Here is a 15574-nt window from a genome sequence, read left to right as displayed (position 1 = left end):
ACAAGTTGTGTAAAGCTTTGAGTGCTCAGAAGAGTAGAAAAGCGCTATATAAGAACCAGTCCATTTACCATTACACACATGTATAAATACAGGGTAAGGAAATAGAGTTTGCATCTAATCAGAAGTATAAGAGGAGTAAGTGCAAAAAGAGCAGATTATATACAGATGAGTTAAGTAGAGAGCAAATATACAGATGCACTATTGTATACATATGTACAGATATAGAGATGATCTGTATAGCATACATATGTTCTATATTGCTATACAGACAGGCAGATATACAGATGTACTATGAACAAATATACACAGATGTGCTACATATATGCAGATGTACCGGTGTGTGGTAAACAGATCTACAGAGTCTTATGAATATATCTGCAGTAGTGGAAGTGTAGCGCTCTGAACATCTATAATAGTGAACAGTGTACGCACTATAACAGAGACTATGCTATGTCAGTGTCCTAAAACTATGGCAGTAACCAATGTCAGCATATGGTAAATGTTGAGAATGAATGACAGTCATGATCATGGTCATTGGGAGGGATAGGAGGAGTGTAGAAGGATTAAGTGAGTGTGGATGGAAGGGTTCAACGGGGGACTGAGTTCAGTAGGGTGACAGCTGTGGAGAAGAAGCTGTTCCTAAACCTGATGGTTTTAGTCAGTAGGGTCCTGTAGCGTCTTCTGGAGGGGAGGAGCTGGAACAGTTTATTGGCAGGATGAGAGGGGTCCCTGATAAAGACGTGTGCTCAGCGTAGACATCTTTTCTTGTGGACACCCTCAATGGCAGGAAGTGGAGTCCCTGTGATGCAATGGGCAGTTTTCACCACCCACTGCAGTGCTTTGTGGTCAGCAACAGAGCAATTATGACACAGTAGGTCAGGATGCTCTCTATCACATAGTAGTAGAACTTACCCAGTATGTCAGTAGACATGTGGTTCTTCTTGAGTGTCCTAAAGAAAAAGAGGCGCAGATGTGCCTTCTTCACCAGGCTGGAGGTCTTAGTTGACCAGGACAGATTCTCAGAGAGGTGGGTCCCCAAGAACTTGAAGCTGGAGACTCGTTCAACAGCTGTGCCATTTATGTAGATGGAGGCATGGGTGTCTCTTTTCTCTCTCCTGAAGTCCACAATGAGCTAATGAAACAGGGTCTAAAACTGAGCCTTAGAGGACTCCTTTACAAACTAGACTTACATCCAGCTGTATAAACTAAAATGTAGCTCCTAATCCACCCTGTTGCCTAAACTAGTATCACTGATTGACCATAAAGAAACTGGCCAACAGATTCAAATGAACAAGGCAGCACAATCTTGCATCCTGTCTGAACCATTAAGAGCATAATTTGTTGCCAAAATAGATGTAGTTTTGCTTCTATGTACAAATCTAAAGCCAGACTGAGTTTGAAAATAGTTGTCTGGCAGATATTGCTTCAGTTAAGAGTTTGTTTCATATTCTAAACTCAAACTTGGCGATTGGATGTAGGGTGATAATCTTGAAAAAAACATATGCCCCTGTAAATAATATGAATAAACACGACCGGGTTAGGCAGGTAAAAAAAATGTAAAAACTAGTGCTGTCAGCGTAAATCTCGTTAAAATGACGTTAACGCCATAACCGTATTAACGCGGCAAACCTCCATTAGCGAGTTAACGAGGATCACCCCGTGCGATGTGCTGAACGGCGCTAACGCGTTAACGAGCTAACCGTGCTAATGCGTTGACACTGTGCAGCCTTCGCATGGGGGAGCTGCGTTAACTCGCTAACGGAGGTTTGCCGCATTAATGCGGTTATGGTGTTAACGTAATTTAAAAAAGATTAACGCTGACAGCACCAATAAAAAATCTTTATAACTGTTTAATAGATATTTCCTCTTAAGTACCACAAGTCAAAGGACTCACACTCAGGAGCTGCAGTCAGTGTTACAAATCAAATCCAAAAACTCCAGTCTGCATTTGCAATTATTTCTCATGAAAAAAGTTATTTTCTTTTCATCTATTGATTTGGATGGTTCATGGATTTCGATTCATTATATCTTCAACTCTGCACCTGTTATAGTTTTTAGTAGCGCTTCAGATGTTCAGAAAACACACGTACACTGTGTCTGGTATTCCCTTTCCTGCCCTATTTTGTTAAGTGAGTATTTGTCCCTGTGGTGCCTTTGGTTTTATACACTGATTAATTTTGTCAGTCACAAGTAGAGTAAGCCACACACACAACATAATTTTATTTTTAAATGGTCCAACATCACAATCCTTACGACCTACTTACCATGTCCTTTCCTCTTGCCAAATAAGTGGTACAATGACAGCATATAAAGTGGCTTCCACACCAGCTCCTATTTCAAATCATGAAAGGGCCCATCACAAGACAGCCTCAACCTCTATACAAATCATGTTGATGATGAAACCTGATAGGTTGACTGAAGAGGAAGCTGGCGGTAGTGACAAATAACGATGATGAATTCATTCCCCTTTCACTCAAAGCAGAGCACGACAGGGATTCAACTGGTGCAGCCAATGTCGGATTACATATGAAGCGTGCAGGCTGCATTATTTATCAAAACATCATTTAAACAGCATGTGAGCCTGATTTTCTCATCTTTCCCATTGAAAGCTGCCAGCTCTGTATACTAGCTGTATATGAGCTGGTGTGTGTATTTTTCTGTATGCGTTTGAATGAGCAGCGATGGAACACACATGTTGGTTTCCGATGCATTACAAGGCAAAGTCGTGCCTGTATATTTACACACAAAACCATCCATGCATACCCAAAAGCAGAGATCTATACATTTGCAGTGCATAAATTTGTACCAGCTCACCTCTGTCCCTGCTTTTAGAGATTTTGATCTTTGAAAATAACAAACAATACAGACAGTGCCCAACCAGAGAATAGATTACTGTTTCTGAATCCAATCTCTTGACTCTTGCTATTTCTAGATGGAGACAAAAACAACATCCCAGGCTTCTGCCAGTGGTGCAGCATGAATAAATCCTCAAAATTTCACACACCATTTGTCTCATTCTATTTGGTCTATAGCTGCAAACACCATCTTGCAATTGTTCATCATTACTGAGTGGAAAAGAATGTTGTTTCTACCACTGAATCCATTTTATGTCTTATGTTACTTAGGGAAGGTAATAACCTTAGAGTTTATTTTGGTAAACTGTCCTGTTATTTCTATATAAAATGTCTTGGTTGTTGAAAGTCATCAGGTACTGTATCTGTAATGTATCTTTACACCATTTATTATTCTATTTGTCTGCTCATTGCTCTCATATTCAGTGACTACAAAGTTGACTACAGAATTTTTGTGTCTTTCCTGAGATTTTGAACTTAGTCAAATTATATTCAATGTTTTTTAATTAGCAGGCATGACTTCATTTGAATTTCTTGGTCTTGGTCCTGTAATCTCCATGTGAAGATGTAGCAGCTTGAGTTATATAGTGTAGGAACATGTGACTCGGCAGGAAGCACAGTCACAGAGCCTTCGGCAAGGCAGTGGGAAAGATTTTTTGCTACCAAAATACAATAGGTGGTTTAGCTAGCGATCTGTGTAAAATAATGTAATCAGGACATGTGCTCTTATCTGTCTCTATCGTTCTGGTTATCTCTCACCATGTTTTTGCTCTTCATCTTTGTTTTCTCTGAGGTTTGACCTGGATCTTCCTCTTTCTTATTCCTGATCACTTCCTACTTCTTTTGTGATTTAAGTATTATAGAGTAGGCAGGTTCAAACAAAGCAGTGTGTGTTTTGTGTGATGCTCTATTATGGTAGTACAGACTATGTTTGCAGTGCATACACACATTTAGCTCTTAAGCCTTTTTACAGTCCAGCAAACTACAAACACACACACACACACACACACACACACACACACACACACACACACACACACACACACACACACAAATAGATCAGAACACATCATTCTTGAACATTATTTTGCTTGTGAGTGATCATTTGAAATCAACTGTGTTGTGCCGTATTTAGAGTGTTAAAATTGCTGTTGAGAATAAAAGGTCATGCACTGGTTTAAGTGTTTGAATAGATACAGGGCTGAACTAAGGAATTGCTTGAAGCTTGCTTCAGGGCACGTGTACCATTTCGTTTTAATCTTTCAGTTTTCATAGTACTATCAGTGATTTTTTTTTTTTTTTTACCAAATTGCACCGTTAGCAATTACAAGCAACCAAATTTTAAAGTTCAGACAATTTTTCTATTAGAGAATGACTGTTCTTCCAAAACTGAAAATCAGAGTTGAAAAAAATCAAGAGGGAGCTTTATCAACAGCTTGAGCCCACTAATCTCTTCAACACACCAGATAAAACAGATGTCTGGCCCATGTGTTTCATGTAAAATATATAAAAGCATTAATTTTTTTCTATCTTCAGCTCATTTTCCTTTGTGTTTGTCTCCCTCCCATTGCTCATAGGCCTTTGATGCATTCATCTACATCTTCTTCGCCTTGGAGATGGTGGTAAAGATGGTGGCTCTGGGGATCTTTGGCCGTCGCTGTTACCTGGGCGACACCTGGAACAGACTGGACTTCTTCATAGTCATGACAGGGTAAGCAAAAATTATTATGCAAGCATTCTTTCATACAGTAGGCTTCTAATACTTCTCAGACCAGTGATCTAATATTGATCACTGGTCTGAGCAGGTAACCCATATGTTGAAAGGCTCCCTGTCTATTATCCTGTCAGAAAATAAGGACAAACAGTTTAAAATATTCTTTAAAAAAAATAAAGGCATAAAATCAACCATTTTAATACTGGACTAGACAATATACAATATACCAATGATTCATAAAAAGAGGAACTCTGCATACCTGCTGCAGCAGCCAGAAGGTGTATGGATAAAGATGCTAAACTAATGTTGGGGGGGGGGGGGGGGGAGTAATGGCTAAATAGTACAAATAGACAGAAATCTCTATATAACTAAAGTAGATATGTGATTGTCAAAGTGATAAAAATACATGTTAAAAGAATGGCTAATAGTTAGATAAATGCTATCAGATGACATATGGCAAAATGTCATCTGATAGCATTTAGCTAACGTAAGCTAATATAAGTCCCAAAAAGTTTATTCTGTTCATCTTAATGTAGTATTTTTAGTAGGAAAAAAATTTCGTCACTCATCCAAGTGACTTCCCCAAGTGGTTTCCCCAAATTTATAAATAGCTAATGTAATTGTTAGCTAAACAGTGTCTGCTGGGAAAAAAGGTAAGGTTATGTTTGACAGATGGAAATGACTAGCTAAAAGTTTTGATAGCAATTTAAATAGATCACTAAATGTACCAAACAGTGATTAAAAGAACTGAAATAGTGGGCTATAGGATAAAAGAGGGCATTTAGCCAAACATCACTTAAAGTAGTACATGAATAAAGTAGAATATGAATATGAGAAGTGATGTTAATGAAAGTGTTGTTTAGTTCATCTGACAAGGCTTTGGGAAGATGTAAAACAAAAAATGAGAACAATGTTAAAAATCTCGAGTCTTTTTTACTTTCTGTGAATAACTTTAAAAGGTAAAAACATTATCATAAAAGATCTTGAGCGACAAAACATTAAAACCAGCAAAACCACCCCCATCAGCAATTTCTGCAGACAATTTCTGCAGAAGCAATAGATAAAATGTTATAGCGCAAGTGGCAATGACTTTTAGCACGTACAACTTTAAATCTTTAAAACCACAAGATTAGATTTGAAGCATATATAATATTTTTTATAATGGGTTTTGTAGACATTAATAAGTTTTGTAGACAAAGATTAACAGCCTATTTTGTCATTTATTTTGAATGACTTTTTGGCTGACTGGCTTGCTGTTACCCAGCTTTAATTATTGCAATCTGTCTCTATTACTCGGGTCTAGTCTCTACTACTATTTACTTAGAAATAATATTTGTTTTCTAAGCATCTTAAAAGAAATTAGAGGGAAGATTAATTAAATGTGACCCATATGATTTTCAGTTAATCTAGATATGTTCACATATTCTACTATGTGTATATTTAACAGCAGGATGACAAGTAAATGGCTATTATTTTGCATGGAGGTCATATAGTTTTATGCATTAATTTATGTTAAAGTTATGAAATTAGAACCAGTTTAAATTTGTGGCATGACCCTGTGTGGAACAGAGTCAGAGTCAAAATGGTATAGAAACAAATAAAACTGTGAAATAAAGCTATGGAGGCATTTTACAAATAGATGTTTTATTGCTTTACACACAAAACTGTAACAGTGGATGTGGCACAGCTCTGAGTGATTCTTGTGTTATGAAACAAGCAAAGGTCGGTGTAGAAAACCTTCAGGTAGCAGCTTTGCACTTTTACCTGCCACTGACTAAACTTGATGGCAGGCCACTGAAAAGCTTTGCTGTCATTGATGTGTCTTTAAAAACTGCTTGGAAAACAGGATTTGACATAACACTCGGCCAGAAAAAGTCACTCTGTGGTGTGAACGAAGCGGCAAAACCACTATGCAATAACAGCCATCCAGTTTGCTCTGATTGTGCAGCCGTTTCAAATGTTTCTGTATTTTTCAGCAGCTCCAGCAGAGTGAGACATCAGCTCTTGTTAAGCTATCAGCACTTACATGTTAATTTCAAAGAATTAAAAAAAAGATAAATAATTAAATCAAAGTCATGGTATTAAGAGTCCCTGATATTCTGCCACAGACACTACAGTATCACAGACCGAGATACTGCTAGGTAAAGTATTGGGTGTTCACCAGATATTGATCAACATGTAACACTTACATGTTGGCAACAACATGCATGTCTCTGGTCATATATTCATATATTACAGGTTTAACTTGTTCTTCCAAGTATTCATCACACATGCTGTTAATGCGTGAGGAAAATACAAGGCAGATGTGCTAGATGGATGCATGTGCACAAAACCAAAGTAAACACACCTGCTCAAACACCTGCTTTAACCCAAGTGAAATGCGAGGCTCAGACATGCCAGGTGATAAAGTCCCTCTGTATGCGTGTGTGGTGTGTTTGTGTTTGTTTTGGTCCTGGGGGGTGTGCGGGGGGTGAGGAGATGCCCACATCTCGGGGATTCAACTCTATTCTGAGGGGGAAAAAATGAAGCCCTCGTACCATAAATACATAAAGCTTTTTAGTATGTAGACTTGGTTTAAAAAGTCTCCAGAAAATGAGCATAAGGAAATATAATGTCCTCCGAAGTGACGACTATGTGAAGGAGAGGGAGATGGATGGGAGGAGTGGCTGGTATAATGGCGCACAAACAACGATAAAGCTACAGACTTTCCAGGGTCGGTGCAGGGACATTCATCTTCATTTGAGCTGAATCAGTTTATCCTCAGCGGATGCTCAAACACAGCTCGCGCGAGTCTATGTGCACGTTTATGGCACAGAATTACCCACACAGATTACAGTCTGTCAGCTTATGCCTTTGCTGTGTTTAATCTGCGTGCGTGCGCCTGCCTGTGTTTGTGTATGCATTTGTGCGAACACCTCGGTCTTCGTTTGCCTCTTGGCAGCACCCATTAGATTAGCGTCTAGGCTAATTGCAGAGGGCAGTGCCAGCTTTTCTGGGCCAAATCACAGTCAACATTCTGCTATGAGCTCCATGCCTGTTACCTACGGGCAACACCTCTTTTTTGTTTCTTTTTGACTCACCTCCCTGCTCTTTCTTTCCTCTTGACATGCTCAGACGAACATCCACCCTTTGGCCCCATACACTCCTTTCTTTTGTCAAGAGTGGTTTTCCCTTTCTGTCTTTAACACCAGAAACCTCACAGGAAATAATGTTTTTTCATTTCCACTGCACTGACATTAATTTTTTTCCCACTTTGTGTGGTATCTGCAGTGACAGCATGCAAATTCCGTATCTTTGTGCCAATATCACTGAAATTCATGATTCAGCAAAGAAGTGTGACCCTTTTTATTGAAAGTCAGCTTTGACTTCTGCATCTTTTTCTAATGTACACCAAGGATGCCAACATACTGGCAACCTGTCCTGCATGACAGCTGTAACAGGTTCCAGCCCCTCCCCCGTGACTCTGAATTGGATAAGTGGAAGAAAATGAATGGACAGATGAACGGATGCCAAGGAAAAAGCTGAAAAAAATTAACAGGTCAAAGAAATCATGGAAAAATGAATGATGCTGGTCTATGGAGTATGCTAAAGAGCTGTGCCTTGACTAGGCACAGCTGTTTAGGTGCTCTTGTATTGTCACAATACAAACATTTCAAACTGATTTGGCTGCTCTACTCCGAATTTCACTCTTTATTTGCTCAGATTAGTTCTCCACACTCTGGACTCTCTGCTCCGTTTAACTCTAGTTCCCTGCTGCTCTTTACAGGCAGTTCACCATGTGTCCATAATCCGCTCTGCCATGGCTCAACATTCGATCCATGACCCGTTCAGCCGGCAATAATTATTCATCTTTTTTCTAACAGACAGCTAATCACTACATTAATAAAAACAGATGGCTAATGTGGCTATCGGTAATTGCTAACAGTTAAACAGCTACTGTTAATGCATTTGCTGGCTGAGTTAACACTGATAACTGTTCGATACTTCAATGTTGTTGAAGCAGGAGCTTCACTGACCTCTTTGTATTCCTCCTAAAGTGTTGTCCAGCGTCATAACTGTTAACTACTTCAGCTGTTAGTGAGGGGAGGAGCTCTGATGGCACTGTTTGCATCAATATTTTTGCAAATGTGTATTTTAATTCAGTATTAGTTTTAGTATTGATTAATACCTGAGTATCAGTTTTTGGCAACCCTAATCTTGACTGAAGCTGATGCCAATTATGATGAGACCAGTCTTGAAAACTAAAAAAGAAGGCAACTGGATGATGCACTGTGGTTCATGTGATGACTGGTATGACCAATAGTGGGTTAAAGACCCAGAATCACCTGAAGGACGTCCAAAATGAAGAACTCCCACTAAGGGTTTATTACCTGGGAGACTCTTGAAGAAGACTCTTGGATGAGAGCTGAAACATTTTCAAGCTCACAAGACTACCCTAAATTGCATGACTAAGAACCTACAAAACACATGATGAGACAGGTTTTCCTCATCCAGAAAGGATTATTAAGGAGACTCAGCTGTAAATTGTGGAAACATTTACTCTGTGTTGGCACCAACGGTGAAAAGGAAACTGCACTTCCATAGTTTATAATGGCACTTTGGTTCTCAAGGCTCCCTTTTATGGGGAAGATTGCTATGTTTCAGACAGATAGTCAATGTTTATTCCATAAGGTGTTGACATTGTGGTCTACACTTCAGGTTTCTGACCTTTGTGTTTCTGCTTATGCAAGTAAGATGTACTATGCCAAGACTCGGAGGTCATCAGTAGAGTTAAGGCGTGTGCTGCTGAACTTGGGGAGCCGCTACAACGAGTCTTCAACCTCAGTCTGCGACTGGGGAGAGTGCCCGCCCTATGGAAGACATCCTGCATCGTCCCGGTCCCCAAAAAGAACCGGCCCAATGAGCTGAATGACTTCCGACCGGTGGCACTGACGTCACATCTTATGAAGACTCTAGAGCGGCTCTTCCTCAACCTCCTCCGACCACAGGTACAACATGCCCAGGACCCACTACAGTTTGCATACAAGGTGGGTGTCGGAGTGGAGGATGCCATCCTGTACCTCCTACACAGAGCCCACTCACACCTGGATGGGGGAAAAGGCACGGTCAGGATCCTGTTTCTTGACTTTTCCAGTGCCTTTAATACCATCCGGCCCTGTATGCTTCAGGAAAAACTGAACAGGATGGAGGTGGACCCCTGCCTGGTGGCTTGGATCTCCGACTACCTCACCGACAGACCACAGTACGTCAGGCTGAAGGACATCACGTCTGACACTGTGGTCAGCAGCACAGGAGCACCACAGGGAACTGTGCTGTCCCCTCTTCTCTTCACCCTGTACACCTCTGACTTCTGCTACAACTCTGAATTATGCCATATTCAGAAGTTTGCAGACGACACAGCCATCATGGGGTGTATCTGGGATGATCAGGAAGAGGAGTACAGAAGTCTGGTGAGGAACTTTGTCGCATGGAGTCACACAAACCACCTGCAACTCAACACCTCAAAGGCTAAGGAACTGGTTGTGGACTTCGGGAGGTCCAGAGAAGGTCCACTGCCGGTTCAGATAGAGGGGGAGGAGGTGGAGGTGGTCAACAAGTACAAGTACCTCGGGCTGTGGATGGACAATAAACTGGACTGGTCATGCAACACAGAGCACCTGTATAAAAAAGCCCAAAGCCGACTGTACTTCCTCAGGAGGCTGAGGTCTTTTAACATCTGCAGGAAGCTCCTGAGGATGTTTTACCAGTCGGTGGTTGCTGGAGTACTTTTCTATGCTGTGGTGTGCTGGGGGAGCAGCACAGCAAAGAGGGACTCATCCAGGCTGGAGAAACTGATCAGGAGGGCTAGCTCTGTGGTCGGCATGAAGCTGGACACTCTGGTGACAGTGGCAGAGAAAAGGACATTAAAGAAACTGATGGACATTATGGACAATGCTGGGCATCCTCTGCACACGGCCATAAACAACCAGAAGAGTCTGTTCAGTGACAGGTTGCTTCTCCCCAAGACAAGAACTAACAGACTTAAAAACTCCTTTGTCCCACACGCCATCAGACTGTTTAACTCCTCTCTGGAGGGGAGAGGGAGGGGAAACAGGAGGACAAAGGAGGGGGGAACAACTAAGCTGTAGTGCCTCTGCACCTCACTGTACAATACCTTGTGCAATACTTTTTGTAAATAGTCAACAGTGCAGTAGACTCAATACTTGAAATGTGCAATTCACTTGTATTTTTATTTTTTATTCCTATTTATTCTATTTATCCCCTTTGTATATTTTATTTATATTTGTCTCTGTATTTATATATGTGTGTGTGTGTGTGTGTGTGTGTGTGTGTGTGTGTGTGTGTGTGTGTGTGTGTGTGTGTGTGTGTGTGTGTGTGTGTATATATATATAACAGTTCTGTAACTGTAACTTTGGTCGTTGCTGTGCTTTTTTTGGAAGTCGAATTTCCCAGAGGAACCCACCCGAGGGATTAATAAAGTTCTATCTTATCTTATCTTATCTTATCTTAGAGCGCACTCATCACTTTACAGCCTGTAACGTGATGAGTTACAGAGTAGGTTTGACCCTTTAGGACCTTTTCATGAAAATGAGAGACTAGGTCTAAAAAGCTTTGTCACCGTGGATGACACTATAAAGATAAATCTATTAGGATATAAATAGTAAGAAATTTGCTTAACAGCCTTTATGAGGCTCAGCTGAAATTCACAATTACATGAGACAAAAACAAGAAAGCGCTGCAGCTGTTGTTCAGTTTTCATTATTTTACGAGGAGATCATCACAGTTGAGCAGTCTCTTTTTGTGTTTCATATATAAATGATGCCAAAACGCATATTTCCCAATGCAGAACTTAAACTTTTGGGTTTTATGATTTTGGCTAATTGCTAACTTTCCTCTCAAGTCACGACATATTTGACATCTAGATTGTTTCAAGTGTTTCATCATCCTTTATGTTGAAAGTGTGCCTGATCTCTGACACTAGGCCCACACTAGGTTTCCGCTGAAGCGCTACATTTTACATTTTACACTGATATAGAAAGGCACGTTCACACACACACACACACACACACACACACACACACACACACACACACACACACACACACACACACACACACACACACAGTGTGGTTACATAAAAGCATGAATGAGATGAAGGTATCGCGAGCAAAAAAGCAATAATAAAAAGGTTGCTTGCGGCAGTCCACTAATTACCCTCCCAAACACATCGGCCTGATTGATGTGCACAGGAAGAGACACTTCTATAGATAGAATGCATGCGCACACACACATACAAAGACGTACATGTCTAAAGACTCACACACATGCAAGCACATTAATGATCTTCTGTTCTCGTTTTTAATTTCTTTGTTGCTCTGTGTGTGATCAGGATGTAATTGGATCACTAACAAAGCTGCAATATCTGAACTCATCTAAGCAATTATATGTGTTTTGGGTAGGCTGTCTCTATCTAATAGTGTATCAGTCAGCCTATAACCTATTCAATCAACACATTTACATTTAGTATTTGTCCTTGAGCTAACTAAGAGCTGTGTTTTTTTAAATTTTGGCATTTTAGCCCTTTATTCAGGCTCCCAGCAGCCTCTATCAAATCCTTTTTTGCATTAAAACTGGTAGAAAAGCTAGTAGCCCCACCCCTAAAACTGTTCCGCTCTTCTCTGTGGTTTGGCATTGTGGCCTGTTTTCGACTGAGAAAATTCTCCCTTGCAATGATGGTCTCGTCCAGCTACAGTATAAGACTCAAAAACTACAAAAAACCCACAACTATAGGAGTAAGTTTAAAATAAAACACAAGTAAGCATTTCACCTAAAAGTGCAGTCCTAGTTTTTAAATATTTCACACCCATATGAATAAATTGCTAGTGGTTAGAGTTGACTCCCTGTAGGTTGTGCAGCAGTTAAACCCCTTGTACAACAAGTAATCCTACTTAAGTGACTCTGTGCTTGTTGTTGAAGGGCAAACGGAGAGAGCTTCCCTTTGGGATCAATAAAGTTTCACATTATTGGAAATGACACGGTTCATAAGTCTATCTATGTGAGAGACAGTGAGCTTGGCTTGTTTTTTACAAAGCCAGCGGATGTGCTTTGGGTGTTATTAGCTTGTGTTGGATGCGCTGTTGTTGGTATCATGCTGTCCCGACACTGTCGTAGCCCCAGGCATATCTATTTTGTACACGCTCTTGGACAAACGCACGTAAGTATTACACAATCCACACAGTTTGTTCGCATATACATGCACCCAGTGTTATTTATTCTGTCATTTATTACACATATACTGTAAATTTCATACATTCACTTCACTCTGTGATTACAGTCATGTAGTAGTGTATGGCACATTCAGACGTACACAGTGCTTTCATACCGTGACCGTTCTCCTATGAAAGTGGTTTGGGTTTGGGGGCACAAACAGCTTAGCCATGCTGTGGAAATGACTTGCTAACAGATGCCAGGCACTGACTGAGCCGCAACATCCTGCAGGCAACACTTAGAATAGAATGAATCCCTTTTTTCCCTGCTCTTTTCTTCTTCCCCACCTCTCTTTCATGTTATTCTCCCTTTTTGATGCTTTGTCACTTTATACCCTGCACTCCCACCCCAACTGAGCGTTTTCTCTGGAGGGTTGCACCTCCACGTGCAGTAAATTTCCCATACAGCTGAGATTCATGGAGCTAAGGGAGGGCACCGGTGAGATTAGATCAAAGAGAGACCAGTGGCTTTGAATCGCGGACAGAGATCTGTGTTGAAGCTGGGGCTATGCTAATCGGTTTTTCTCCTAGGCTGAACCAGTGACCGATCAAGGCAGTGACAGTTCATGATTAAATGATTAACTGATCTCTCTCTTCCTTTTTGCTTCTTTGTCTGTATATTCAGGATGGTAGAGTACTCGCTGGACTTGCAGAACATCAACCTGTCAGCCATTCGGACAGTGAGGGTTCTTCGGCCGCTCAAAGCCATTAACAGAGTGCCAAGTGAGATCGTCATTAACATTTTGTGTGTGTTTGTTTCTGGGCAAATTCTTTGCTGTTTAATGTTTCATGTCTCCATGTGGCCTTTGAGGTATACTTTTGCTTGTACTTTCTCTTTGTAGATCTGTATTTCTGTCAGTTCACATAGAGTCCAAATGCATCAACATGGAAATTCATGTATATGTATTACATATTTTGCTTTTTTCCTGCATTCGCATGCCACCTGTTCCCTGCGGGCATCATTAAACATTTATCGTATGCTTAATCATGCAGGCAGTTCAAACCGTGAGTCACGGCTTTATCAGATTTTACAAACCGTCCATTAATGCTGCTTCACTGATCGGCGTGTGACCATAACCCTGTTTCTCTCATCAAAAACTCAGCGCTTGGCCAAACTTTTTAACTCCAATTGATTCCTTTGTTCTGCAGCCCTGACTGACATCTCCTAATGATTGCAAGCGAGCAATTAGCCTCCCTGGGCCAATTTCAGACCAGTCCAATCACTTTGTTCCAGTACTTGAGAAAAAAAAGATATTATAGGAAATCAGTCCTTAAAGGTCATAAACATGAACTGAAGTAGTCAGGCACTTGTGTTCAGTACTCATCAAGAGAACCAGATTAATTTCTAACGTTACTGTAGTAGCTATTACTATTAGTTTTATTAGCCTATATGTTTTGAAAGTGCACTCTAAGACTGAGATCTGCGAACTGTGGAGGCCATTTGTGTGCAGTAACTTTGAGATGATTTACGCTTTATGACATGTTCTTCACTGGAAACAGATATAGTACAATCTGAGCATAAAGGGATGGGTGTAGTCAGCAATACTCAGGTAGGCTCAGTTGGTACTAAGGGTCCCAAAGTATGCCTGAAAAATATCTTCAACACCATGACATCACCATGCCTGAAGCTTTGATACAAGGCAGGATGGATCCAGGCTTTCATGTTGTTTACACCAAATTCTGACCCTATCATCCGAATGTCAAAGCACACATCGAGACTCATCAGACCAGGCAGGATTTTTCCAATCTTCTATTGTCCAGTTTTGATGAGCTCATGTGAAATGTAGCCTCCGCCTCCTGATCTTAGATGACAGGAGTGTCACCTGTTGTGGTCTTCTGCTGCTGTAGCCCAACTGCTTCAGTGTCCAATATCCTGTGTATTCACAGATGCTCTAGCTTGGTTGTAATGAATGGTTATTTGAGCTACTGTTGCCTACCTCTGACATCAACAAGGCATTTTACCCAAGAGAACTGCTGCTCACTGAATATTTTCTCTTTTCTCCTTTTTGGAACATTCTCTGCAAACCATCAAGATGACTATACGGGAAAATCCCAGTAGATCAGCAGCTTTTCAGATACTAAGACCACCCCATGTGGCATCTATATGATGTTCAAACTCACTACAATGACCTTTTTTCCCTGTTGTAATGCTCAGTTTGAACTTTGAACTTCATGCCATTACAGTTAAGAATGGACATTTCAGAGCTAGATGATAATTGTGATATAATAGCTGGGGAAGAAAGATGCAGACAGAGGATAGAGAGAGGTGAGCAGTTCTTCGGGCTTGCATGGAAAATAGTTGATATGTGGCTTTGCAGAGCCAGCATGTCAAATATCTGTTTTGCTCTTTCTTTTTAATATATTCACTTCTCCTGTTATTTTTCATGTACCCATTTGAATTAATATTAGTTCCCCTACACGGTCTGACGGAGAAGCAATCTTACAGGTGGGGCCACAAATGAAGAACTGGCTAAGCAGAATATCTTACAACAACACTCGCAGCAGAAAGAACATGAAGATGCTCACTTTATCATGCTTCCAGCAGTATGGTTAGAAGATATATGCAGCAGACTGCATATGTTGTTCCAGGGATAAATGCACAGATTGTAACAAATATGCCTTTAAGGAGATAATTATGCACCATATCATGAATCTCTTGCTACATTGCTTTACTGAAATGCAGCAGATGAATGCATATGTAGCTATGCATGCATGCATGACCACACTCTTCATTTCTCTTG

At 40.7% G+C, this 15574-nt stretch overlaps 1 protein-coding gene across 6 annotated transcripts in view; it reads left to right on the top strand.

Moving 5' to 3' along the window:
- Positions 1 to 15574, top strand: part of LOC309705098 (voltage-dependent T-type calcium channel subunit alpha-1I-like) — a 218399-nt gene that overhangs the window by 123495 nt on the left and 79330 nt on the right. For all 6 annotated transcript variants that reach the window (XM_082530674.1, XM_082530673.1, XM_082530675.1 and 3 more), the window contains exons 4-5: positions 4430 to 4563; positions 13459 to 13556. In XM_082530674.1, coding sequence (XP_082386800.1) covers positions 4430 to 4563; positions 13459 to 13556 — 232 coding nt within the window. The remainder of the gene's footprint in view (positions 1 to 4429; positions 4564 to 13458; positions 13557 to 15574) is intronic.

The sequence above is a fragment of the Aulonocara stuartgranti genome, assembly GCF_965226115.1.
Source record: "Aulonocara stuartgranti genome assembly, chromosome: 4".
In the NCBI taxonomy this organism is placed as follows: domain Eukaryota; kingdom Metazoa; phylum Chordata; class Actinopteri; order Cichliformes; family Cichlidae; genus Aulonocara; species Aulonocara stuartgranti.
Note: the sequence above shows the minus strand (reverse complement) of the source record. Positions and strands in the feature narration are given on the sequence as shown.